Source organism: Nicotiana sylvestris, chromosome 9 (assembly GCF_000393655.2).
Source record: "Nicotiana sylvestris chromosome 9, ASM39365v2, whole genome shotgun sequence".
NCBI classification, from domain to species: Eukaryota; Viridiplantae; Streptophyta; class Magnoliopsida; order Solanales; family Solanaceae; genus Nicotiana; species Nicotiana sylvestris.
Window position 1 is genome coordinate 191,937,357 of NC_091065.1, and position 27,332 is coordinate 191,964,688.

Consider the following 27,332-nt stretch of genomic DNA (forward strand, 5'->3'; position numbering starts at 1 on the left):
TAAATTTGTAGCTATTTGGGTAATATTGCTACGACAGTTAGCAATTATAGCAAAAATGCTAAATTAGCTTTGTTAATTTAATTTTGTAGCTAAACTTTTTTATGAAATTTTAATTTTTGTGGCTATTGTTAGGTATTAGCTACAATTTTCATATATGTAGCTAAGAATTTGTAGCTATATATACATAATGTTGTAGTGGCAAATTCTAACATTGTACGCTTGGCTGCCCTTTTTTTTTTGGCTACAAAACTCTAAAGTAAAGGAACTAGAAAACTCGTTTGGCGAGAGAAAGAGAGAGAGATGAGTCAATCAATTTCTCCATTAATCTGTTCTCACTTTGCGAAATTTCAGTCGAATATTTGGAGATGCAATACTTCTCAACTCAGAGTTATACACTCATCATATGCCTCTTTTGGAGGGAGAAGAAAAGAGAGAGTAAGAAGAATGAATCGAGCAATGGATCTTTCTTCAAGCTCTCGTCATTTGGCAGATTTTCCCTCAACAATTTGGGGTGACCATTTTCTCTCCTACAATTCTGAAATAACAGTAAGTCACAATCCCATGCTTATATTCTACCGTCAAACTTCTCTATAACAACTTCATTTGTTGCGATCGTTTTTTATTGTTATAGTGAAGTGTTGTTATAGAGATTATATATTATAATATAACATAGTAATCGGTTCCGAGAAAACTTGACTTCTTTAGTGAATGACTGTTATATGGGGATGTTATAGAGAGGTCTGACTGTGTTACCTAAAGGAATAATGACGATGTTATAATTTTATTAGAGACGGATCAAGCATTTAAACATGAAAGGTTCAAGCTTTAAGATTGGTCTTTATAATACTTTTGAAATTATGAGTTTGGAATTTAATACTTCCTCCGTCTCAAAAAAGAATAAACCTTTTACTATCTGGGGGTCAAATAAGATTTTCTTTGGCCATATTTTTTGCAAATGTATTTCAAATATTTTGAATTTTTAATTGTTGTGACTTACAATACCTTTTATGCAGTTTCTAAATGTGTAAAATTTATTTCAAAACATTTAAAGAATATATGTTCATCACATTAAAAAATATTGAACTTGACTCTCATACTCCGACAAGGTTTAAATAAATTGAAACGAATGGAATATTACTATTTTGTAAAAACTTAGGTAGGTTTTCACTATATATCTAATAATGTATTCAAAACTCATAAATAATTATCAAAAGGAGCCTTGTGACCGGGAGGTCACGGGTTCGAGCCGTGGAAACAACCTCTTGCAGAAATGTAAGGTAAGGCTGCATACAATAGACTCTTGTGGTTCGGCCCTTCCTCGGACCCCGCGCATAGCGGAAGCTTAGTGCACTAGGCTGCCCTTTTTAATGATTAACATATGTGGATCTAGGATTTAAATTTTATGGGTTCAACCTTTAAGGATCTGTTACAATTTTAATAGAATGTTAAACATAAATTTGTGCTTCGTGTGAAAGTATTGAGTCAGATGAACCCGGTATTATACATGCGGATACGCCCCTGATGCTCAATTTCTGCCTGCAGGAAATTACTACCCAAGAGAAAAATGAACATGAATTGCTAAAAGAAATAGTTCGAAAAATGTTGGTAGAAACTCTAGATAATAGTACACAAAAACTAGTCTTGATTGACACAATTCAAAGATTGGGATTAGCATATCATTTCAATTATGAGATTGAAAACTCCATTCAAAACATCTTTTATTTGTCTCAAAATAGTGAAGATAACGATGAACACAACCTTTATGTGGCTGCTCTTCGTTTTCGACTTGCGAGGCAACAAGGAAATTACATGTCTTCAGGTACCCTACATTTCTGTCCTTTCCCGCACAACTTCATTTTTTTTGTTGTTAAAAGGCAGTTTGGCGCATAAAATATGTTGTGTATACGCAGGGTCAGGACGGGCCACCCCCAAGGGGTGTAAAGTATGCAACTTACCCTAATACTAAATATCTCGTGTATACACAGGGTCAGGACGAGCCGCACCCAAAGGGTGTAATGTAGGTAACTTACACTAATGCTAGCATTAGTAACTGATTTTATGGCTCGAACACATAAATTGTAGGTCACACAGTAACAACTTTACCGTTGCTCAAAGACTCGCCTTCCTCTTTTTTTTAGTTATCGCACCTTATTTGTGCAGAGAATAGCAAGTTTCGAGATCTGCTTCTATATAGAAGAATTATGCACTATACTTTTTTATTTTGTCCTTATACTTAAATATCGTAAAAAACTATAATGTTGAAATTGTAAATTTCTTAACTAGCTGTGAAATCAAATAGTTATTATAGGAATATTATTTAAGACTCCACTTGTCGAAAACTACTGGGTTGCTGTTGTTATTGTCAATAATAACTTGGGGTACAATTTACTTCTTTTACCATGGCTTCTCCACGACTATATTTCTTTTAACACTGTTGCGATTATGTTTTCCTTGAGTCTAGGGTCTATTGATAACAGGCTCTCAACCTTTACAAGGTAAAGGTAAGATCTGCGTACACACTATACTCTGCAGACTCCACTTGTAGGATTTCACTGAATTTTTTGTTTGTTGTTGTTGTAATAACTTAGGGTTTAATTTCTTGATGCTAATGAAATTCTTTTCTTTCAAAATATAAACATGGTGTTCAACCAGATGTGTTCAAGCAATTCACTAACCATGACGGAAAATTCAAGGAAAATCATACTAATGATGTTCAAGGATTACTGAGTTTGTATGAAGCAGCACATATGAGAGTGCACGACGAGGAAATTCTAGAAGAAGCTCTTATATTTACCACGACTCATCTCGAGTCCGTGATCCCGAATTTGAGCAACTCGCTTAAGGTACAAGTTACTGAAGCCTTAAGCCATCCTATTCGCAAAACTATACCAAGGGTGGGAGCAAGGAAATACATATACATATATGAAAACATTGGAACACATAATGATTTGCTTTTGAAATTTGCAAAGTTGGACTTCAACATGTTACAAAAGCTTCATCTAAAAGAGCTTAACGAGCTAACAAGGTACATCTACTATTCTTATCATCTTCATAATTATGGTACAGTTAGACCTCTCTATAAAATACATCCTTTATAACAACAGTTCACTATACGGTCAAGTTTTCTTTAGAATCAATCTTTTATGTTACCAAAAGAATTTGAAAGAAACGAGACTATTATAGAGAGGTTTGACTGTAACTCGCGCTAATTAATAACACCTAAAGTTTAAGTATGTTAATGCTGTTATGATATCTATAGCTGGTGGAAAGATTTGGATTGTGCAAACAAATTTCCATATGCGAAGGACAGATTAGTAGAAGCTTACTTTTGGACGGTGGGAATATATTTTGAACCTCAATATAGTCGTTCAAGAAGTATGATAACAAAAGTAGTCAAAATGAACTCCATTATTGATGACACTTATGATGCTTATGCAACTTTTGATGAGCTTGTGCTTTTCACGGATGCGATCCAAAGGTAAAATTATATATAATAAAATCTTTCTATAACAACGTCATTTGTTCTGACATTTTTTTAAAATGCTATAGTGAAGTGTTGTTATAAAGAAATATATTATGACAACTTAGACTTTGCAGATGGGACGAAGGTGCCATGGATTCATTACCGACATATCTGAGATCTATTTATCAAGGTCTTCTCGACGTTTTCAATGAAATGGAAGAAGTATTGGCTAAAGAAGGTAAAGCAGATCGAATCTACTATGCAAAAAAAGAGGTAATCCTTGATTAAGTTACATTAATTACTACTTAATAGTTAATTAAGTAAACCAAGTTGTAGGGAAGAATCGCAATTTTGAACTATTAGTACATTTTCTGTTACTTTTTTAGATGAAAAAGTTGGTGGCAGCCTATTTTAAGGAAGCTCAATGGTTGAATGCTAACTACATTCCAAAATGTGAGGAGTATATGAAAAATGGAGTTGTAACCTCTACCGGTACGATGTATGGAATAATTTCTTTGGTTGTTATGGAGGAAATTATAACAAAAGAGGCTTTTGAATGGTTGGCAAATGAACCTTTGATTCTTCGAGCTGCATCAACAATCTGTAGATTAATGGATGATATGGCTGATCATGAAGTAAGTATAACAATATAATTTTCATTTTATATAACAATAGTCATCGTAATTCGCAAATTTTGTCCCTAAATACAATACAAAAACCACTACAATAACAAAAATAGCATATTCAGTGTATTCTTATAGTACGGGTCTAGGAAGAGAGATGTGTACGCAGATCTTATCCTACCTTGTGGAGGTAGAAATATTGTTCCCAATAGACCGTCGACTCAAAAAAAGCATTTCTCAGTCTGATTTCGAGTCTAGGTGGCACTTTTGCATGATATAATAAATAGACATGCTTGATAAATTACAACTTCAATGATCACATTTACTTAAAGTAAATTATGGAACTTTAGAAACGACTGATTAAAATGGTAAAATATTGTATAATATTAATGAAGAAATTGAAATATATTATGTTGTAGGTTGAACAACAAAGAGAACACGTTGCTTCATTTGTTGAGTGCTACATGGAAGAATATGGAGTTTCAAAGCAAGAAGCATATGTTGAGATGCGGAAAAAAATCACAAATGCGTGTAAAGATATAAATAAGGAACTCCTGCGCCCTACTGCAGTACCAATGTTTATCCTCGAACGAACTTTAAATTTTATCAGATTGGTCGGCACATTTTTGAAGGATGATGATGGATACACAAATCCCAAATCCCAAGTTAAAGACTTGATTGCTTTGTTGTTTGTCGAATCTATCGACATATGATTATATATAACAATGCAGACGCACCTTCAAAGCTGAGTATTTGGAGCAAATATGGAAGCATTTTGTATATTGTCCATGTAACCTATAAGTCACGTGTTTGGGCGATGGAAACATTTACTAATATTTGCATTATGGTAGATTGTTTACATCACACCCATTGGGGGCGACCCTTCCTAAACCTGGCATGAATGTGGGATGCTTTGTGCACCTGGCTGCTCGTTTTTACTATTTCACTGTTACAACTTATTTGGACGGTTGTTACCTATTGTATCATATAATATTGTTACTTAAATACAATGTTTATTTTAATTATTACTTAAATTTTATTCTATCGTATCGTTAAATCCATCATTACGTAACGATGAAAAGTGCCACTTTATGGAATGACGGATTTGGTGTGGTAGCGTAGTTTCCTTGCGTTTTTCTCTCATCTTGCCCTTCCTTATTATTAAATAATCATCTTTTATCATTTATCCTACTTTTTATACAATAATTCTACTCCATATCCTATTTTTTCTTAGTAATGTTGCAAGTTTATTCTTCATATTGTTAGTGCGTGACATCACGAAACGATAACAAACGATACAATATCCAAGTGTTGTATTCATCAAACAATACAAAACAATACAATATAATACAATACGATACATTATAAAACGACATGCAACAACAATCCAAACAAGCTATTAGTTATGTTTAGAAGGGACAATAGTTGATTTGATTCATGAATCTTGTTCTAGTTTTGATCCCTATGTTATTTGACTTGACACATTTGACATTTAATTAGGCCAAAAACGTGGCTGCCTGAAGGGCAAGCGGGATCAAATGTTAAAACCACCCCAAAAAGTATCATATTTCTGCAATTTTTTTGTTTAAATTACACAATTGAGCTCCATCATTTTTACTCAAAGCTCCCTGTGCTATTTGAACGCACCAGAGACAAAAAGCACAGTAGAGGCATAAATCATATTTCACAAGAGCTTTTTATGATTCCATGCCAACAGAGCCAGTTCCCATTATCCAAAACCAGGATGGAAGCATATGGGAAAGAAAGGGTAAGAAGAACCAGTGCCATTGTAGATTAGTCAAAATTGAAAGAACATTGGAAATGTTTGTCCTAGAATATAGTGGCTAGAGTAATCGGCTAAGCTAGTAGTTGACATGAAAATTAGCTGATGTTACCTATTTTTTTACACTGTCAAATTACCTTAACTTGAAGCCTTAAGAACTTCACGTAGTCCAGAATCTCATCAAGCATTGCTGCCCTGTCGGTCTGGCAAGACAGAAAAAATAATATCAATACCACAAGTAACGACATCTTTTGAATTGCATAAAAAACTAAGCAAACCAATCTTAAAAAGTTGCCAATTACAATGAGCTTTAGGAATTACTTGTCTGAAAATTGCAACTATTTTTCATTTTCAGTAACTTGAATCCAATTAACAATACTCAACCGCAACAGGAAGTTATTATTACCTTTTTTTTTTGAATTTTAAGTACAGGTACTTTAACATCATGGTAAAGCGACGGATCAGCACAAAAGTTAATATTTCCATTTTTTTGAATATACAACTTTAAGATTAATGAGCATGAGTTTTTATATGTTGCTACAAAAGAAAGAATGCTCATCAAAGGAATTTGTGGCAACAAGAGAATGGAACAGACCTTGTTGCAGCTGGGGACAAGTTCCTGTAAAGCCTTTATTCTTTCCGATATCCTTTCTCTTCTTAACTGTAAAAGAGAGAATACATTACTCAGGCACTTGTTTCTAGAGCATTTTTTGCAGCCCTTGCATTTCACAACATAACTTATAATTGTCCTACAAAATTATCTGCATATATCAATCCTATTACCCGCTCAGCAATAATATGTGGATCTGTGGCCTGTCCTCTTCGTGCCCGAGCCCTAGGACGAATTGCAGGTGGGTGTGGTACAGTTACCGCTGTGCTTGATGTTGGCTGACCTTGAAAAGGCTGCAAGAACCAAAGAGAAGTTAGGAGATCGATTAGTGAATCCTAAAACTGAGAAAGAGGCATTTTATATCCACATAAGTTTTATGAAGCCAGTGGCATGCAATGAAACTGGATTTTGAAATGAAATACATAAAAATAATTCAGAAACAGTACGGATTGTAAATGAGTCGATGTTAACCCATATTTTAAATGGGCGGTATAGATACAGTTTTAGTATTAGAGGTTGGGCGAGTCAAACAATTTGCGGCTGAAATTGCAACCACTACTCAAGATTATAAAAACTAGCATATGCACAACAGGGAACAACAAAAGAATATGATATAGGAAGGCCAAAAAAGATTCATGAACCTGCCAATTTTTATATTGGGAGCTGATGCTTCTTAAAGACAATTCCACCATTTCCATATTTGCCTAGTTACTGTGTTGTTCAAATAACTCTGCTTCCCTTGTCATCATCAAATTAAAACTCCAGAACCAATAGTAATCTTACTAAAAAAGGCCCCATATCAAATCACCAGAAAAACTGAGTTTCATATACTAGGGATTAAATCTTAACAGTTACTTTAGATAAAGTATTTAAATCAAACTTATCAGGTTTGCTGGTATTATATGGAAATGATATTTTTCTTAAATTAGAACTATTTAGGTGACGTTTGCTTCAAAATTTGAAGAAGAGTTTCAGCCAAAAAAGTGATGCCAATGTTTTTTTCAATTTTTTGCAAAAAACTGTTATTTTAAACCAAACAGTAGTTTTGCAAGAACGGAACTTCTATTCTGTTGGTTGTTGGTTGAAAAACAATTTATGCAAAAAAACAAAAATAAAAAATTCCTAAATTCAGACAGAAAACTACATTCAAACTTTAGACTTGATCTCTGAAGTTAGGCTTTGGCTGGGCGCGATTTCAAATTTAGACCGTCGAGTCTGAAGTTGATTATACGGCAGCTAAACTTTAAAGAATTTATAAATAAGGTTCTAAAAACAGATATTTGTATATTTCACCAGACCTCAGGTCTGAAGTTAAGTTTTATGTAGGTTCCTAAAATCGGCTAAATACACTTGCCTTACGGATTAGGACGGAAGAAGCATAAATTCTAAAATTCCACTAACAAATTAGTACTTACTACACTTACGTGCTTCACTGCAAAAGCTCCGGATCTGCTGACGTCATCACGGCCATTATCTAAGCTTAACCCCAACGGCTGCGGCGGCTGCTGGAGCTGAGAGGCACCAGATACTGAATCGGACGACGTCGTTTTCGATGAAGCACAGGCACCAATATCAGTTACCGGGAGGCTAGAGTAAGAAGGAATAGCCAGAATTTGCTCGAGAAAATCGTCGCCGGCGGCGTAGCCCTCCGGTGGATTGCCAGCCATGCCGGAGATTTTCAGAGGAAACTAGAAAATGGAATTTATGTCTGTTATTGTCTTTCTTGCTTTTTGGCTCTTTGCTTTAAAAAAAAAAATGTGATATGCTTTTTAGATAAATTTGTCTTTCTTCTTTCGCCCCACTAAAGTTTATTATAATGTTGTATTGTACTCCATAATTTTGTAATTGGTATATTTGCCCCCGTCCCAAACTTGTATTTCTTGCAAAATCTCGTTTCCTCGTTTTACAACAACAACAAACCCGGTACTTTTCTCATTTTACAAAGGATAAAATTTTAAATCACCATCCTCTAGTAAAGACAAGTTATGTTGAGATTAGTTGTTGTGACAGTATTAGCATTATTTCTTATTGTTGTTTGATATGTTATATTAATTCTGAGATTGTCAATTTTATTGCTTTATCATGCGATTATTATTTCACCCTCTGGCACGTAAGTTATCCTAGTACTATTCCACCCAAGTTTAACTTATCCCAGGATTAGTAACCAAACAAATGATAAAGTGGTACTAAATTTTTATCCCAATTTTTTTTATCCATCATAGAAAATAACCCTTAGGAGTATCTTCGACACATAAATGTATGTTAATAGTAGAGGTGTCAAACGGGTCGAGTTGACCTGGGACCGGCCCGACCCAGGCCGATTGAAACCCGAACAAGTCCGGCACTTAGGGGGCGGTGTGGGGTGGGTTACCGGGGTTAGGGGGTTGTCCGTTCACTTTAATTTATTCGGTTATCGGTCAACCAAAAATCCCTGTAGAACCGGTTAACCGGCCCGGCCCGACCCGGTTTAAAGGCTAGATTTCAATTATTTTTTTTAAGGTTTTAGAGTCTAAGGCAATGCAAAACCTTTGAATTTACCTCTTTTTCGTTAATTTACTTGTTAAATGTAAACATTTCAATTTGTAAGTTTGAATTTTATAATAAATGTAGCACTTACAATTTATAAGTGCAAAGTTTTTCCATCTTCATTGTATTCTTTATATTTTTACTTTATATTAATATAAATTATAATAGTTGTACAAAATATAAAAAAAAGACACTAACCCGACCCCTTGGACCCGTAACCCTTACAGTTTATTTTTTATCCGGATAAACCCGAACCCGTTAAGCCCGGTAACCCCTAACCCGTAACCGGCCCGGTTCGAAACCCGGACGATTTTAACTTTTCCCTACCCGGCCCAGCCCATAAATTAGACACCCTTAGTTCATACATACTTTCATCTCATATTTTTACTTAGAAAAACCTACTAATTGTGGTAGATTTGTTGGTAAACTACACTTAGGAACATAAAGTCAAAAGTCAAAGAGTGTTCTACACGTCACAACTGTCAGAAAAATGTGTCTGATTGGTCAACTTTAGACTTATTATAGGTGTTCAATCCGAACAAGAGATACTTAAGGTGTCTAAATGAAAATAGTGATAACTTTAGGTGTTTAATTATCTATTCAGCCAACATATATGTACCTTGAGTCTCATTAAAAGGGACCAATCTGAAAAAATTTAACTTAAAAAAAGGGAGCCAATCTGATTGAATAGTAAAAATCATATTCTATGACGAATAATATATTTCTTCCCTTAGCTGCAAAACACACCTACTTCATCGGCTCAGTGCTACTACGCCCTTTCTCCTCTGTAAAAAATCGCTTTTCCAAGCAGCCCAAGTCTCTTTCCTACAGACCCAATTGGCTAAACTCGTAAAATTCTCTTTCATTATCTGTCCTAATTTTGCAAATTTATGCTTATAACTTTGTATAGTACTGTAAATTACATTCAGATAGCACTTATTGAAGCCTAATTAATTTTTTTTTGCAAGTTTTCATTTTGCAGAAATGTGTTACTTTGAATTTGTGCATATTTTGTTTCATATGGTACAAAGATCGGATTTATACTTTGATAAGTATTACTCCCTCAGTCTGAATTTATGTAGCGATGTTTGACCAGCCACGAAGTTAAAAATAAGACTTTTGAAACTTGTGATCTAAAATAAGTTATAAAGATGTGTGTGGCTAGAAATAATCTCATTTAGGGTAATTTGAGATGTTTAAGTTAAATTATCATTCATTTTTAGATATATGGAGTTAATGAGAGAAATAAGACTTTTGAAATTTGTGATCTAAAAAAAATTAGACTTTGTGGCTATACATTTTCTCAGTAAAGGTAAACTGAAAAGTTTAAAGTTAAATTGAATTCTAAATATATAATTGGGTCTATTTTTTTGGGACAAACTAGAAAAGAAAGGATGTTACATTTTATGTGACAGTGGGAGTAAAAAAGATAAAAACTTTATCCGTATTATTAAAAAAAGTAAATACTTTATCTGTTCTATTAAAAAAAACCACTTTATTTGTTCTAGTATGACATTTACAATTGACCATTTTGCTTATATGAATTAACTAAGAAGTGTATATTGTTGCTTGTTAGTGAGGATACATATAGCTATAGCTGAACTTAACTTGTTTCGAACTAAAGGGTAGTTGTTATATATTGATGTTAGTCTTTCGAAATCAAATACAACTATTCATTGACCTTAGCATATTGTAGGCGTTTGTTTTTAAGAATTTTTTCTTTTCAATATGCATGGGCGAGTATACTGGGTTTGTTGTTGTTGTTGTTGTTGTTGTAATATGCATGGCGAGTATTTGCTAAATGTGCCATCCAAGAAGGAAATTACAACAATGAAATTTCGAGCAAGTGTTGATTCTTGTGAACTGCTTCTGAAGGTCTTAGTTTAACTTGAAGCAAGTTGTACATTAGCCAAAAAAGGATACAAAAAAGAGAGTGAAAAAGGAAGTTCCATTTATCCAATGCATAGTGGGAAAAGAAGATTCACTTCATGTGGTATTTAGTTATTTGTTTGACTTTCTTTAGACCCCAATGACCAGTCAGGAATTTTACCAAGTGGATATTCAAAAAAGGCTCTGCCACTGTCGATGACGGGTCTCAAAACTTGCCCCATTTTTGGTCATTTGAACTTTCATTAATCCAACTTCAGATACTTGTTTGTTTGTTTCATAGTCAGTTACCCAATCTTTTCATGACAATATGTAAACTGTCAAGATGAAAAATGTACACTCTCTTCTTCTGTATGTATCAACGCTAGGGATGGGTGAAGAGGGGGTCTATGCTTTCATATTTGTTTTCTTGAATGGTCCCTTTTTTATGTTATTTTCTAGACGAAGTTTCTCAGATTTCTCCACAATGAACAATGTAAGAGCCGGCTCCCAGAAAGAATTTCCTTTGGGGTTGGATGCAAGTACTGAGGAAGAATACTCTTCTCAATCTAGTTTGCTCCAAGATTTCACTAGCATCCCCACCATTGATAAGGCATGGACTTTCACATCTGATGGTGGTATGATTTCTTTAATTCTTCATTCCCTTTGTTTGGTAGATAAAAAACTGATGTAGTTCTAGTTAAATTATTGCATTCCCACTTAATATATTTCTTTATTCTTTAACTGCTGCTAGATCATAACCATTTTTTTTGGTTACTTTTCACTGCACAAGAAGGTTCCCAGGGTATGTTCTCGATAAGCCAACCAAATCTCCTAGCCAACAAGAAGAGAAGATACATATTATCTTGTCATATTTCAAAAGAAAGTTCAGATGGTGTGGACTTTCAATGGGCTGCATTTCCTATTGAGATGTCCAATGTTTCTGTGATGATCCCATCACCTTCAGGTTCAAAGCTTCTTGTAGTTCGAAATCCTGAAAATGATTCTCTGACCAAATTTGAAATTTGGGGTCAATCTCTGGTGGAAAAGGAGTTTTTGGTTCCTGCCTCTGTCCATGGCTCCGTATATTCAGATGGATGGTAAGTTATTATATGAACACTTAACTTTACTTACTTCACTTCCGGATTCACATACTCAGTGTGCATTAATATTTGATAATGCAGGTTTGAGGGAATATCGTGGAACAACGATGAAACTCTTATTGCTTATGTCGCTGAGGAACCGGCTCCCTCGAAGCCTACATTTACTACTTTTGGTTATAAGAAAGAGAATTCTACAGAAAAGGAATGTGGTAAGTGGAAAGGTCAAGGGGACTGGGAAGAGGAGTGGGGGGAAACCTATGCTGGAAAAAGACAACCTGCTCTTTTCATCATCAATGTCAACAGGTCTGTTTATTTATTATATTGCTCATATATAAGGGCAGCCGGTGCTCTAGCTCCCGCTATGCGCAGGGTCAGGTGAAGGGTCGACCACATTAGGTCTTACCGTACACAGTCTTACCTTATATTTCTGCAAGAGGCTGTTTCCGTGGCTTGAACCAATGACCTCTTGGTCACACGGCGACAACTTTATCTGTTGCCCCAAAGCTCCCCTTTAGTTTTGATGTTTTTAGATATCAATTCTAATTATGAATTTGTGCAGTGGAGAAGTACGTCCTGTTGAAGGAATCGGGAAGTCACTGAGTGTCGGACAAGTTGAATGGGCTCCATCCACTGAAGGATTTCAACAATATTTGGTTTTTGTTGGGTGGCCTTCAGATGCTAGAAAGTTGGGCATAAAATATTGCTATAACAGGCCTTGTGCCTTATATGCTGTTAGAGCTCCATTTTCAAAGTCAGACATCCATCAATCTGGGTAATTACTTGTTAGTTGCTAGAAAAGAAAATGTTATGGATTAATGTCTTTTTCTAGATGAATGTATATAGAGGACTTAGCTAGTGGAGAATTCCTTTATATTTGATATATGCTATTTTGCTAATTTCTATTGACATTTTCTCACTTTCAGAACTCATGCAGCTGACAATGTATCTCCAATTAAGCTGACACAAAGCATAAGCAGTGCTTACTTTCCTCGTTTCAGGTTTGTCTTGAATTACTGGTCTCCAGAATAAAAGGAGAAAAATAAGCACCCAATGGCATGACCTAGTGGTAGGCCTTAGGTTCAACTCCCAGCCGAGCCAAAAACACTTGGTAATTTCTTCCATTATGTCCAAGCATTGGTAGACAGAGTTACTCGATACCTATGCTGGTCGAAGGTAGCACATACCCTGGGGTATTTGTCGAGGTGCGCGCAAGTTGCTCCAAACACCACGGGTAAAAAAAAAAGATAATGTAAAAAAACAGGAAGAGCAGATGTGTAGATGAATTTCTGAAATTGGTGGAGACATGTCCTTGTTACCTTGATTTTCTCCTTTAGATAACAATCGTTAAAACATCAGTAGGTTCCATGTAAGGAGTCTTGCAGCTTCCTCAGGTTATTTAACAGCTGCAGGTATTTTGCTTGATAAAATGGAACTAATTAATCTTTCAATAAAATTTCCAGTCCAGATGGAAAATTGCTTCTGTTTTTGTCCGCTAGAAGTTCAGTAGATTCTTGGGCACATTCTGCAACTGGTTCACTTCATAGGATTGATTGGTCATTCAATGGAAAGCCAACTCCAGATGCTAAAATTATTGATGTGGTACACTCACTTTTTGTGATTCTGATTACTTGCATCAGCACTTTGAAGCCAGTCATTGTTAGCCATTTAAAGTAGTATTATTATATTTGATTCCGAGCTTTATCCTACTGCAGGTTCCTGTTGTGATGTGTCCTGAAGATGGCTGCTTCCCCGGCCTTTATTGCTATAGTGTTCTTAGTAAACCTTGGATTTCTGATGGATATACTATGATCTTATCTTCTATCTGGGGCAGCACACAAGTAATAATTTCAGTAAATGTGATAAGGTAACCAAATATTTTGTTATTCAATGTGAATGGCATCACGACATTCTTTGAATTCTTTTCCCGTACCAACAAGTTTATAGTGTGTCTTTGTCAAAAATGATAGTGGAAATATATCACGCATTAGCCTTGGAGACTCTAGCTTCTCTTGGAATGTGCTCGCACTAGATGGTGACAACATCATAGCTGGTAAGAGTCGGTGTATATTTCAATTTATACTGGTTCCTGTAATAGTAGTCCCATTAATCGAAGAGTATCATTTTTTTGGGTTAAAGTCTGTAGTAGTCCCGTTGATGTTCCTGCAATCAAGTATGGGTCCCTTGTCCGTAAGGCATCCGCAGAGGCCTCATGGAGTTGGTTAGATGTTTCAAGCCCCATATCTAGATGCTCTGAAATGGTCAGTCTATTTTTTGTTGTTTCTTTTTTCTTTTATTTATTGTTTCATTTAGTCTGTTCTGTTAGGCATGTACTTGTTAGGAAGGCTTTTCTGAAATTGAATGTCCCCAATAATTCTCACAGGTTACATCTTTGTTGTCTTCTCGCCAATTTAGTATTATGAGGATTCCTGTCAGGGATATCTCTGGGAACCTTACTAAAGGTAATATAACTCATCGTAGTCTTCACTTGTCAGCGTAAAGCTTTGATTAATTTAATTTATTCCTGCAACTGTTTTAGTTAATATTCCAGCGTCCATGTAACTGATAATTTGTTTTCTATGATAATGATCTGAAAATAGGACATAGTTTTGACACTTTCTTAATGTGCTTTTCAAATTTGGTAATTTGATTGCATAATGTGCTATAGATCAGAAGCAGATCTATTGTTCAAATACTTGTTTCCTGCATTAATAATGTTAAATATGACAGTATATGGGCTACAACTCCCTTTCTGCTTTTCTTTAACACACTTACTTATATTTATCAAAAAGAAAAAAAAAATGTTGAACCTGATAACCATTTGAGTCTATGTAATACCAAATTATTTGCAGAACAATAGTTGCTTGGGTCCTTCCAGAGTACTAATCTCTGCTATATTTCTACTTTAATCTTCAATGTGTTTTATTAATGTTAGGTGCCAGCAAACCGTATGAGGCTATCTTTGTATCCTCCAAGTCTCAGAGCCGTAATGTGTGTGATCCGCTGATTGTAGTCCTTCACGGGGGTCCTCATTCTGTTCTACTGTCAAGCTTCTCAAAGTCCTTAGCTTTCCTTTCCTCACTTGGTTATAGCTTGTTGATTGTAAATTACAGGTAAGCAACAGAACTGACTTCTTTCTTCATGCCTCTGTTTCTTCAAATGGTTGCTGAAATTCATGGTAACTCCGGCTGTGAAATACTAGTAACGTATATGAGATGCTAGACTGATATTATAGGTCGTGAGATATCCCTTCCTTTTGTAATTTTTTATTTGGACATCTGTGTATTTATTCTTTTAGATGTAAGGTGACGTGCAACATGACGACAAAATGTAATGTATAATGAGGTGCTAGACCAACAGTATAGGTCGTGAAACTTTTCATGATATCCCTTTGCAACTTTTAAGTTTTGTCACTCCTCTCAGAGGCTCCTTGGGGTTTGGTGAGGAAGCAGTACAATCTCTTCCTGGTAAAATTGGATCACAGGTACTTGTTTACCGTCTTTTCATTCTCTTAACTTAAAGGTTTCATGAAATAGAATTGCTCCTCTTTTCATAATAATTCTATTAAGGATTTGGAACCTAAGACTTTCTTCCTCTTTTTTCCCTAATCTTCAGGATGTTAGTGATGTGCTTGCTACTATAGATCATGTCATTGAAAAGGGACTTGCAGATCCATCTAAAATAGCTGTGCTCGGCGGTTCCCACGGTGGATTTTTGACGACTCACTTGATTGGCCAGGTCTGTCAATTTCCTAAGATATCACTGTCATTATTGTTTCTAAATGTATCCATTTTTCTGAACTTATGGTCCTTGTCAAATTTGTTCAACAAAAACTTGTCGCTCTTCATAAAGGGAAGCTGGACAAGCTTATCTTTTTCTTTTAAAAGAAGAATTAACCTAAATAGCCGTCCACCCAATCGCTTAAACTAAAAATAGCTGGCAGATATATTGTATACGTGTAATCCATGTATAATATGTGTATAACCGTATGTACAATCTACGTATACCCGCTAGGAGAAGTAAACTGTGAATCCGGCTGGCTATTTGTGTAAAGATCCCAAAATGAGTATTTCTTGACATTTCTGCAGGCACCAGATAAGTTTGCAGCAGCAGTTGCGAGGAACCCTGTTTGCAACCTTGCTTTGATGGTTGGTACATCTGATATACCCGATTGGTGCTATGCCGAGACATTTGGAGATGAGGGAAAATCAATTTTTACAGAGGCTACTTCAGTTGAACACCTTGATGCTTTTTACAGAAAATCACCAATTTCACACGTCTCCAAGGTATGCTCTGTTAAATCGGGACTAGGCGATCTTCCATGTTAAACAATTTGTGTTTCTATCAGTTCTCTAGAAAGGTTTTGTTCTGAATCCATTTCCAACATCTATGTGTTTACGAATTTTGTAGGTCAAAACTCCTACACTTGTCTTGTTAGGTGCTAAGGACCTCCGTGTACCTATGTCTACGGGGTTGCAAGTAAGATTTCTTATCATCTTTCGAGTTACTTGTTTTATTCGTTGAACATAAGGTTTCATTGTTATGAGCAAGTTTGTAGTTATGAAAGTCCATCGACATTTCATAACATCTTTCCTAATTGCACCTTTTGTTGGTTGCATATCTTTGTTCATTTTTTAACGTGACATCTAGGATGGGAAAATTTGTATTTACGTATGTCCATCGTCTATTTCATTTTCCTTCTGATTCTCTTTGAACAACTATGAACCGATCCGTAATATGATCAAATCTTTGTGGAATCTAGTTGCTGGCTTTATTTTTAAGGCAAGCTACAAATTTCTTAGTTCTTACTGATCAAATGTCGTAAAAGGATATGTGTTAAGTGCCTATCATTTGTGGACCAAAAATTTCATACTGCAGATGCCCAATCAGCAATATGATTCAGTGAACCACATAAATCTGTGAGATGAAAGCGAGTGACTTTGTTGTTTATAAGCTAGTTAAGCTATTGTGGTCTAATGGTTGTTGTTAGTAGAAAAAAATTATATTGATTAAATTGTTGTACAACCCTATTTATATACAGTAATTACATTATAATAGGTATCTACTTCCCGATATGGGACACTAAACATGACTAACTACTTAACACTCCCCTCAAGCCGGTGCATATAAATCATATGTTCCGAGCTTGTTACAGATGTAGCTAACCCGAGAACCAGTAAGAGACTTAGTGAAAATATCTGCTAGCTGATCATTCGACTTTACGAACTTTGTAACAATCTCCTGACAAAGTGACAGTCGATCTCAATGTGTTTACTCCTCTCATGTAACATCGGATTTGACGCAACATGAAGAACAACTTGATTATCACACACCAGTTCCATCTTGCTGATTTCTCCGAACTTCAACTCCTTGAGCAACTGCTTGATCCAAACTAGCTCACACGTTGCCATTGCCATGGCCCGATATTCGGCTTCGGCGCTAGATCGAGCAACTACATTCTGTTTCTTGCTCTTCCAAGAGACCAAATTACCTCTTACTAGAACACAATATCCAGGCATAGAATGTCTATCAGAAGGTGATCCTTCCCAATCAGCATCTGTGTACCCAACAATCTGCTCGTGGCCCCGATCCTCGAATAGTAACCCTTTGCCTGGAGCTGACTTTATATATCGAAGAATGCGAACAACTGCATCCCAGTGACTATCGCAGGGAGAATCCATAAACTGACTTACAACACTCACCGAAAAAGAAATGTCAGGTCTAGTCACTATGAGGTAATTTAATTTGCCAACCAACCTCCTATATCTCGTAGGATCTCTAAGAGGCTCCCCCTGTCCAGGCAGAAGCTTAGCATTCGGATCCATAGGAGTGTCTACAGGTCTACAACCCATCATTCCCGTCTCCTCAAGAATGTCTAAGGCATACTTCCGCTGTGAAATAACAATACCTGAGCTAGACTGAGCGACCTCAATACCTAGAAAATACTTCAATCTGCCCAGATCCTTAGTCTGGAAGTGCTGAAAGAGATGTTGCTTCAGATTAGTAATATCATCCTAATCATTGTAGTAATAACAATATCATCAACATAAACCACCAGATAAATACACATATTAGGAGCAGAATGCCGATAAAACATAGAGTGATCAGCTTCACTACGAGTCATGCCGAACTCCTAAATAACTGTGCTGAACTTACCAAACCAAGCTCGAGGGGACTGTTTCAAACCATATAATGACATGCGCAATCGACATACAAGACCACTAGACTCCCCCTGAGCAACAAAACCAGGTGGTTGCTCCATATAAACTTCTTCCTCAAGATCACCGTGGAGGAAAGCATTCTTAATGTCTAACTGATAAAGAGGCCAATGACGTACAACAGCCATGGACAAGAAGAGATGAACAAATGCTACTTTAGCCACGGGAGAGGAAGTGTTACTATAATCAAGCCCAAAAATCTGAGTGTATCCTTTTGCAACAAGACTTTGATTGTCACTCCGGGTCATCCGGGCCGACTTTGATTGCATAAACCCAATGAAAACCAACAGTAGACTTACCTGAAGGAAGAGGAACAAGCTCTCAAGTGGCACTCGCATGTAAAACAAACATCTCCTCAATCATAGCCTGTCGCCATCCTGGATGAGACAGTGCCTCACCTGTAGACTTTTGGATAGAAACAGTGGACAAAGATGATATAAAAGCATAATGAGGTGATGGCAGACGATGATAACTTAAACCGACATAATGGGGATTAGGATTAAGAATGGATCGTACACCTTTGCGGAGTGCAACTGGTTGACTAAGAGGAGACAAGTCCGCAGTAGGTGCAGAATCTGATGCAGGACGTGAATCACCTGGGCCTGATGCTGGACGTGGACGACGATGATAAGTCAGAGTGGTGGAGCTGCAGAAGGTTGAACTAGACTAGGAGCTGCAACTGGAGCAGTAAGTGGTGGAGCTGGAGTTGTAGAGGAAGATGAATGGGAGATAGTGACTGAATCTCCAAAAGATGAAACTGGTAGCACCTCAGAAATATCTAAGTGATTACCTGGACCTGTGAAGTATGATTGAGTTTCAAAGAAGGTAACATCAGCAGACATAAGGTACCGCTGGAGGTCAAGAGAATAGCATCGACACCCCTTTTGCTTTCTCGAGTAACTCAGAAATACACACTTAAGAGCACGATGAGCTAACTTATCTTTTCCTAGAGTATGGTTATGAACAAAACATGTGCTTCCAAAGACACGGGGTGGAAGAGAGAACAAAGGTATGTGGGGAAACAAGACAGAGAATGGAACTTGATTCTGGATAGCTGAAGATGACATACGATTAATAAGATAGCAAGATGTAAGAACTGCATCCCCCCCCAAAACGCAACAGAGCATGAGATTATATGAGTAGGGTACGAGCAGTTTCAATAAGATGTCTATTCTCTTTCAGCTAACCCATTTTGTTGAGATGTGTACGGACAAGGTGTTTGACGAATAATCCCATGAGAGTTCATAAACTGCTGAAATGGGGAAGACAAATACTCTAGGGCATTATCACTACGAAATGTGCGGATAGAAACCCCAAATTGATTTTGAATTTCAGCGTGGAAGGTCTGGAAAATAGAAAATAACTCAGATCGATTTTTCATCAAAAATATCCAAGTGCACTTGGAATAATCATCAATGAAACTCACAAAGTAGCGGAATCCCAAGGTAGAACTGACCCGGTTAGGACCCCAAACATCTAAATGGACTAAAGTAAAAGGCGACTCTGCTCTATTATCAAGACGCTAAGGGAAATGGGAGCGGGTATGCTTACCGAGCTGACATGACTCACTCTCGAGTGGACAAGTGAGGTAAACTAGGTACCATTTTATGAAGTTTTGACAAACTGGGATGTCCTAACCGTTAATAAATCTGGTGAATCGGTAACAAGATAAGTTATTGAAGGAAAACAGGATGCGAGTCCATGTGATTTTGCAAGGATAAAGTAATAAAGTCCATCTGATTCACGTCTGGTATCAATGATCCGCCCCATATTGTGTTCCTGTATAAAAACAAGGTCATCAAGAAATAAAACAATGCATTTAAGTGATTTGGCTAAGCGACTAACGACTATGAGATTAAAAGGACTATTGGGAACATAAAGGACTGAATCTAAAGGTAAGGAAGGAAGTGAGCTTGCTTGACCTATTGCAGTTGCCATGGTTTGAGACCCATTGGCCATTGTGACTGTTGGAAGAGATTGAGAATATGAAATACTAGTAAAAAGAGATTTGTTACCAGAAATATGATCAGATACACCTGAATCAATGACCCAAGACTTAGAGGTTGAAGATTGAGAGACACAAGTCATGCTACTATATGTTTGAACAACGGAAGCTATCCCTGAAGATGTCTGTTTACATGCTTTGTACTGAAGGAACTCAATATAATCCGGTAAAGAAACCATCTGGATTGGATTCAATGCATTAGATCCAACGGATTGTGAGTTAAAGGCTTCTGATATGAATGTCATTATAATATTGTGCCGGAAAAAGCAAAAATTTTCTTCACGCCGGAAAAAATAAAAAGGTTGTCGGAATTTGATGAAACTTAAATAACAAGACTCCGAATAATCTCCTGAATAATCTGTCCAAAAGAAGCTTGTCGGAAAAATCACTGTAGCTGTTGGAAAGCCCGTGTAGTTGCCGGAAAAATCTCAAAGTGATCGGAATAAAGAAAAATGACACGGGTAGGCTCGGAATGGCCACGCAACAAGCTGTCTGAAAGAAAAAATTTGAAATCTGACCTGGAAAAGGCCACACGCGCCGGCGCGTGGGGAAGAACTCGCCGGAAAATCAGACTTCCGATCCGCGCGTGAGGGCGCGTGAGAGGTCGGTTGTCGGATATCTTTGGTGGGGTTTGGTCTCCGAAGCCTTGGGGATCCATGGTGGTATTGGTTTTTGCACAACACCAACGGAAAGTGATTTTGTTACAGACAGCCTCTTAAGTCGCTTGAAAATTGCATGGCAACAAGGTCTTTCTTCCCGGAAGTCGCTGGAATGATGATGCACAGCGATAATTTTCTCACTGAAGCTCTGATACCATGTGAGAATGCACGGGAGAAAAAAATTATATTGATTAAAGTGTTGTCCAACCCTATTTATATACAGTAATTACATAATAATAGGCATCTACTTCTCGATGTGGAACACTAAACATGACTAACTACTTAACAGCTGTAATGTTTGTTGCAGCAGAATGACTATTGGCTTTTTAAGTTTTGGTTTTATTTCTGTAAAATGTATAACTTAAGAAAGTGTATGCTTTTTTCGCTCTTATTACGTACAGTATGCACGAGCCCTGAAGGAGAAAGGAGTGGAGGTTAAAGTCATTGTGTTCCCTGAGGACACGCATGCAATTGATAGGTAAAGTGGTCTTATGTCCATCAAATTGCAGTATCTGGTACTTGAGTTTCATATTTCACTCTTTCACTTTCATATTTTGAACTTATGTTTACATCTCTTTTGCAGACCACAGTCTGACTTCGAAAGCTTTTTAAATATTGGAGTGTGGTTTAAGAAGTACTGCAAATAGATTGATTCTATTCATGTCTTAGCCAAGACTTTCCACATTCATTCCTGCTGATATTGCCAGTAGAGCAGAAGAGCAGAGGAGCAGGGTATTTAAGTGGTGAGAAGAGCAGAAGGGGCGAGCCCATTATTCATCAAGTTTTGAACCGTGCCTTCTGGTCCTCGTGAATTTCTTGGTTATTAAGAAAACAAATATTAAACCGGACCCTTGTGGTCCGGCCCTTCCCCGGACCCTGCGCATAGCGGAAGCTTAATGCACCGGGCTATCTTTTTTTTTTAAAAAAAATTGGAAATTGGATGAGATGTTTTCAGAAAATCAAAAACTTGCTCCTTTAACCAATGACAACGGAAGCAAAAATAGTTAAAGGAGTAGAGATTTCTATACAACTCCTTCGACAAGAATTTTTTAAAATCTTTGCAGAGGATTTTTTGGTTTATTAAATCAGTTTGTTTCCTTTAGCTAATTCTAAGATATATAAAAATGAATAATCTTTGTGTCATATACTTTGCAACTCAAATAGTGTAACTTAAATCAATCACTGCGGACGAACAAAAAGTTTGTTTTAGCAATCAGTGCCTGACATTTTAAAGTTATGGGCGCCTAAATGCTTTTAATTGTGGAGACGGGATAGGGTAATAATCACATAAAAAGAAAAGAAAAATGTTTATTTTTAGCCGCTCTAAAAATAATAATTGGTATATATTATATGTAAAATATATACATATTTTATATATTTTTTGGCCAATTCTAAACTTCAATACGATAATGTCTTCCATGCCAAATTAACTTTTCTATACAACTCGAAAAGGGTAAAAACACTATTTTGTTTTAACATGTTCCAAAACATGTTAAAAGCAACGCGCTTTACCACTGAGCTAAGAAGACCGATGTTGGTAACACATTCTTTGCCTTTTATATTAACACGTAAATATTCAATGTGGTTAAAAGCCACGCGCTCTACCACTGAGCTAAGAAGGCCGATGTTGTTAAAATATTCGTTGCTTTTTATATTAACACGTAGATATACAATGTGGTTCCCTAATTCAATGATTTTTGCCCAAACTCGGTATACGTATTAGGAAATTTTCTAAATATTTATAAATATTTAATGGAATCGGTGGTCTTCCTTGAGCTTCTGAGGTCTATTGATAACAACCTCTTTACATTTGTAAGGTAGGGATAAAGTCTGCGTATACATTATTTTCCCCAGATTTCACTTGTAAAATTATACTGGTTATATTATTGTTGTTGTTTTTCGCCAATCTCGATAACACAATATATTTTGCTTTATTTTTTTCCTCATCAATTGGTAAGTACACATTCATCTTTGGATATTTTAGCTTTTCACTAAGAACATATTGCTACTGTCATTTTGAAAGTTCATTATATTTTGAAGAAATTAAATTGAACTTTCTACGGAAGTGTTACGAATTGCTCATGATTCTTCTATTGGCTTACTCAAAATTTACTTTTTAATAAGTTTGTTCTTGAATTTGGACAAGTAGAAATGACAATTATTTCTCATCATTGAGGGTGATATCATAGGTTCAACTAGTAAGTATATCTTAATATAGGAAAATTTACGTCCGACACATCAAATATATACATTGTATTTACCATTCTTAGTTATACTCTTAGAAAATTACCATTCGAGAATATATTTGAATTTTATGGCAAATCTACCTGAAAGTACTGAAACAAGAAATCAAATGTTTTGAACTGAAACAATAAAGCAACAAGCTCTTGCATCTCAATTGGTTAGACCACCTGCTTAAATAAGCAGAGGCCTTGAGTTTGACTCTCAATGAAAGCATTCTATTTTTTTTTGCATTTTCGTATTTAAACTTGCTTTAGTAACCGATATTATGTTCCGCATATTATATTACGATGATGTTACGTCTTGCAGTAATATTACGATGATGTTATGCTTTGCAATATAACATTACGATGATGTTACGCTTCGCAATATAACATTACGATGATGTTACGCTTCGCAATGTTATATTACGACGATGTTACACCTTGTAGTATTATACGTGAAATTGTTGTAAGATAATTGTTGCAAGTGGCACAAGTTGGTAATATTGAACAATAGGTGCGAATAATAGTTGGGCAAACTATTATTACAAGTAGTAATTAGGATCTAAACTGTAGTGTTTTATGAAAATTCCTATCAAATATATATACGAATATGAACAACTAGAGAAAAACATTGTGCAACCTCAAGAAGAGAATTTTTCATTTACAAAATCATATTCAAAGACTAAATAAAAGATTTTTAACTCTCAAGCAGAACAAAGTTGCTATTACTAGCAATGTGCCTAAACATTTAAAAGTACTAGAGATGGCTATCAATGTACAACTCCGCCTCCGGCATCCGCCGCAACGGATCCATTAGTGTACCATGAAACTACTATATCCTGCAACCGAACTTTTAATTCCTCCCATTGAAAATCCTCAAATTCCAATCCACCATTAACAACCTTAATCTCAACCAGCAACAACTCCATTGCCACCTCCCAAATTTCCACCATTAAAACAACTCTCCCTTTAACCAATTCAATTCCCCCACCTTTCCCTCTTTCCACTTTATACCCTCTTTCTTTTCCAATTTTCATCAATTTCTCTTCAACTTCCCCAATTTTTGCTCTCGTCGTAAACCTCATCTTTTTATTACTCATTCCAACTTCAAATAAACCCGATAAATCCAACCCAGATGACATTGATATTATATCAAACGCATTAACCCTGCCCAAGTTTTTACACTCTTTTTCATACATACATTCATCGAATTTCTGCTGACGATTGGATTCTCCTTGTTTCAGCCCGGATTTCTTGAACCACGAAAGATTCATTAATTCCTCAATACTTAACCTGGTACTTGGGTTAGGATCAAGTAGTCGCTTTATTATATTCCGAGCTGGTTTTGAAACCCAATCAGGAAACTTAAATACGCGACGGTGTATTGCACGGTACATGTTTGATATATTGCTATCATCAAATGGTAGGAATCCAGAGAGAAATGCAAATAAAATAACCCCACAAGACCACGAATCCGCCTTTGCGCCATCGTATCCTTTTCTATAAGCTACCTCTGGTGCCGTATAAGCTGGAGTTCCACAAGCCGTATGAAGGAGGCCATTGTTTAATTGTTCGGGCAAGGCGGAGAGCCCGAAATCGGAGATTTTGAGGTTGTTGTTTTGGTCGAGGAGAAGGTTTTGAAGCTTGATGTCGCGGTGAGTCACGCCATTTTGATGACAAAAGTGGAGGGCTGAGACCAACTGATGAAAATAAAACCGCGCGGTCGAGTCAGAGAACCGACCGCGACGGTTCAGCTTAGCATAGAGATCGCCGCCTGTGGCGATCTCCATGATTAAGTAGATTTTGGTTTTTGTAGCCAAAACTTCGTCGAGTTGGATGATGTTGGGATGATCATTGACACGTGTCATAACGGAGACTTCGCGGATGATCCGAGGCTCCATTGAAGGATCCGAAATGGAGGTTTTGTCAATAACTTTAATGGCGATGTTACTATTATTGTTTAAACAACGGCCGTGGTAGACTTTAGCGAAGCTACCACGGCCTAAAAGACGGCCAAGTTGATACTTGCCGAGTATGATGGTTCCGGTTCCACTACCATCGGCGCTGGTGGTTCGTCGGAGTTTCAGGGCGGAGGAGGGTGGTTGGGTGCATTTTGCGTCCATGCCTACGGCGGCGCGTGGATGGAGGAGAAATAGAAAAACTGGGGTGGCAGAGGAGGGGGTATTTGTGTTGGTTTTATAGGAGAAAAGAGTATCATCACTGGATATAAGCTGTTTTACTTTATTTTCCAGATAATAATTTTTCAGTTTTAACCGCGTTTCTTCAACTTGCTTTTACCAAAAACTATAAATAAAATTAAAAAGATATTTATGTGAAAACTTTTAAAGTCCTAAATAAATAAATAAAAAATAATCTTTTAAAAAAAAACTTGACTTGTTTCAACAAAAATACACAGACTGATTTTTATTTAAAAAATCAATCTTTTTAAAGAAGAAAAATACTGCATGCTTGTTATTTTATATTTTTATTACAATGTCTAACTGGACACAGAGTTATTTAAATAAATGTTTTCCAAACATAAGCTTGCGTATAATATGCTTCAATAAACTTATACTCTTAAATATGTCAGTTATTTCTATAAGACGGTTATTAATGGCAAAATGTAAATAATAGAATCAAGGAATTTTAATTTTAAAATATATTGATCTTTTTGGAAGACAAGAGGGGTTGCTCTGATGGTAAGCAATCTCCACTTCCAACTAAAAGGTTGTGAATTCGAATCTCCCCAAAAGCAAGGTGGGAAGTTCTTGGAGGGAAGGATGTCGACGGTCTATTTGGAAATAGCCTTTTTACCCCAAGGTCGGGGTAAAGTCTGCATACATACTACCCTCTCCAGACCCCCAATAAGTGAGATTATCGACGTCTAATTCCACTCGCAAATAAATTAATTTCCTTAAAAAGGCAAAAAAGTGACAAAATAAATAGTGCAAATTTTTAATTTCCACTTGTTGGAGTTATTAGAACGGTAGCTTTTAAGTAGAAAAATATTGCACAAGGCATGATAAGAGCAAGGTCATCACTCAAAAGTTGTGGCGGAATAGTAAATATCTCTGAGATATAAAGTCACCTTTGATAAGGAATGTTTTATCCCAAAATAAAACCTTTCGCGACGAATCTAAATAGTCGAGCCCTAAAGTAGATATCAAACACGGATAAAAAAACAGATAAGATCATGGATGTAAAAGATTGATCTTAGTGAATTACATAGCATCATTAATAAAATTATTGGTGTAAATCCATATTGGAGCAACTTGTCATTTCTTATGTCCAAATCATGTTGTCTTTACATATCTAACCAAAAAAAATGTTTGTCTTTACAAAAGATGTACGTTTTTAAATAAAAAGATTGGGCTATTTCTTAATAACAAATAGAGCACATGATGTTTTTAATTATCTCTTGATTACTTTAACTTGAATCTGATATCTTCTTACATAATATGCACTTATTTTTTAATACATTTTTTAATAAATCATCTCCACTTCCATAATAAGTTAATCATCAAAGTTCTAAGGTAGATATTTTTCTCTGAATATATTCTTTAAAATCCGTCACTTTCACTTTTTTTTAAATAACGTATGTCACCAGCTTCATTTACTTTTTAAAGTTCAAGTATAAACAATTTGCCACTGAAAGTTGGTGACAGATAAGAATATGCAAAGTAGATAGTGAAATTACAAATTCTTTTTTTATTTATTTTATAAACATGAGATATGCGATAACTATTGACTCGACTAATCCGGTGAAACGCTCCCTACCAAAGAATTTTTATTTTTCGTGCTAAAACTCGAGAGTTCTGATTAAGGATAGAGGCAGACGCATACTATAAGAATAGGGGTCACATGCACCCAGAAACTTCGGCAAAATTTTTATATACTTGCAAATGTCTTCAAGAAATAGTCAGATATAATTAGCGTAGGCTCCTGTACCAATCTTTATAACCAGTAATAAATTTACATTGAATGTCATGGTGTCCTGCGACCGCCAAATCCTAAGTTCGCCTCTAATGGAGGGATAACATTCATCCCGCTACATCTCTTGATGGTTCCTTTAACCAGTGGCGAAGTCATATGGTCATAAGGGTGGTTAATCATCGAAAACTTACATTGTGTATATTAATAAAATATTGCGTTTTAGAAGTATATAACACATATTGAACACTCTATCGGAATTTTTTTTCGCTTCTTCTAAATTTGAACACTTTTAAAAAAATTCCTAATTCCATCCCCGCCTTT

The 27,332-nt window shown here is 36.1% G+C and overlaps 4 protein-coding genes across 7 annotated transcripts; 2 read left to right on the forward strand and 2 right to left on the reverse strand.

Moving 5' to 3' along the window:
- The first annotated feature begins 222 nt into the window (after positions 1-222).
- CBTS3 (germacrene C synthase-like) lies at positions 223-5,120 on the forward strand. Of its 2 annotated transcripts, none has more exons than XM_070155717.1 (7): positions 223-546; positions 2,462-2,501; positions 2,653-3,025; positions 3,260-3,478; positions 3,598-3,736; positions 3,850-4,098; positions 4,506-5,120. In XM_070155717.1, the coding sequence occupies exons 1-7, from the start codon at positions 301-303 to the stop codon at positions 4,797-4,799; spliced, it is 1,560 nt and encodes a 519-aa protein (XP_070011818.1). In that variant the 5' UTR covers positions 223-300; the 3' UTR covers positions 4,800-5,120.
- A 735-nt stretch (positions 5,121-5,855) lies between these two features.
- Positions 5,856-8,224, reverse strand: LOC104224253 (transcription factor UNE12-like). Of its 2 annotated transcripts, none has more exons than XM_070156308.1 (4): positions 7,904-8,224; positions 6,653-6,772; positions 6,465-6,530; positions 5,856-6,072 (listed from the first exon to the last, which is right to left on the reverse strand). In XM_070156308.1, exons 1-4 carry the CDS (start codon positions 8,144-8,146, stop codon positions 5,998-6,000), a joined length of 504 nt encoding a protein of 167 aa, XP_070012409.1. In that variant the 5' UTR covers positions 8,147-8,224; the 3' UTR covers positions 5,856-5,997. The 2 variants fall into 2 exon arrangements, with proteins under 2 accessions (XP_070012409.1, XP_070012408.1); XM_070156307.1 differs by having other exon boundaries at positions 7,895-8,208.
- A 1,450-nt stretch (positions 8,225-9,674) lies between these two features.
- LOC104224252 (acylamino-acid-releasing enzyme-like) lies at positions 9,675-21,996 on the forward strand. 2 transcript variants are annotated; one of them, XM_009775860.2, is made up of 18 exons: positions 9,675-9,854; positions 11,334-11,509; positions 11,665-11,971; positions 12,056-12,277; positions 12,534-12,746; positions 12,898-12,972; positions 13,435-13,573; positions 13,687-13,838; positions 13,942-14,024; positions 14,111-14,232; positions 14,355-14,433; positions 14,907-15,084; positions 15,395-15,455; positions 15,587-15,709; positions 16,060-16,257; positions 16,382-16,450; positions 21,255-21,331; positions 21,437-21,996. In XM_009775860.2, exons 1-18 carry the CDS (start codon positions 9,712-9,714, stop codon positions 21,498-21,500), a joined length of 2,481 nt encoding a protein of 826 aa, XP_009774162.2. In that variant the 5' UTR covers positions 9,675-9,711; the 3' UTR covers positions 21,501-21,996. The 2 variants fall into 2 exon arrangements, with proteins under 2 accessions (XP_009774162.2, XP_009774163.2); XM_009775861.2 differs by having other exon boundaries at positions 11,668-11,971.
- A 1,701-nt stretch (positions 21,997-23,697) lies between these two features.
- On the reverse strand, positions 23,698-25,264 carry LOC104224251 (CBL-interacting serine/threonine-protein kinase 7-like). The gene has a single exon (XM_009775858.2). It carries the CDS (start codon positions 25,199-25,201, stop codon positions 23,849-23,851), a length of 1,353 nt encoding a protein of 450 aa, XP_009774160.1. The 5' UTR covers positions 25,202-25,264; the 3' UTR covers positions 23,698-23,848.
- Between the last annotated feature and the right edge of the window lie 2,068 nt (positions 25,265-27,332).

Excerpts from the sequence above, each read along its gene's own strand:
- CBTS3 (XM_070155717.1), top strand. The coding sequence starts at position 301 with ATGAGTCAATCAATTTCTCCATTAATCTGTTCTCACTTTGCGAAATTT. Across the intron at positions 3,737-3,849 it reads TCTACTATGCAAAAAAAGAG|ATGAAAAAGTTGGTGGCAGC; the intron begins GTAATCCTTGAT and ends TTACTTTTTTAG. Across the intron at positions 4,099-4,505 it reads ATGATATGGCTGATCATGAA|GTTGAACAACAAAGAGAACA; the intron begins GTAAGTATAACA and ends ATTATGTTGTAG.
- LOC104224253 (XM_070156307.1), bottom strand. The coding sequence starts at position 8,146 with ATGGCTGGCAATCCACCGGAGGGCTACGCCGCCGGCGACGATTTTCTC. Across the intron at positions 6,531-6,652 it reads CACATATTATTGCTGAGCGG|TTAAGAAGAGAAAGGATATC; the intron begins GTAATAGGATTG and ends TCTCTTTTACAG. Across the intron at positions 6,073-6,464 it reads TTGTCCCCAGCTGCAACAAG|ACCGACAGGGCAGCAATGCT; the intron begins GTCTGTTCCATT and ends CTGTCTTGCCAG.
- LOC104224252 (XM_009775860.2), top strand. The coding sequence starts at position 9,712 with ATGACGAATAATATATTTCTTCCCTTAGCTGCAAAACACACCTACTTC. Across the intron at positions 11,972-12,055 it reads TCCGTATATTCAGATGGATG|GTTTGAGGGAATATCGTGGA; the intron begins GTAAGTTATTAT and ends TTGATAATGCAG. Across the intron at positions 16,451-21,254 it reads CTATGTCTACGGGGTTGCAA|TATGCACGAGCCCTGAAGGA; the intron begins GTAAGATTTCTT and ends TATTACGTACAG.
- LOC104224251 (XM_009775858.2), bottom strand. The coding sequence starts at position 25,201 with ATGGACGCAAAATGCACCCAACCACCCTCCTCCGCCCTGAAACTCCGA.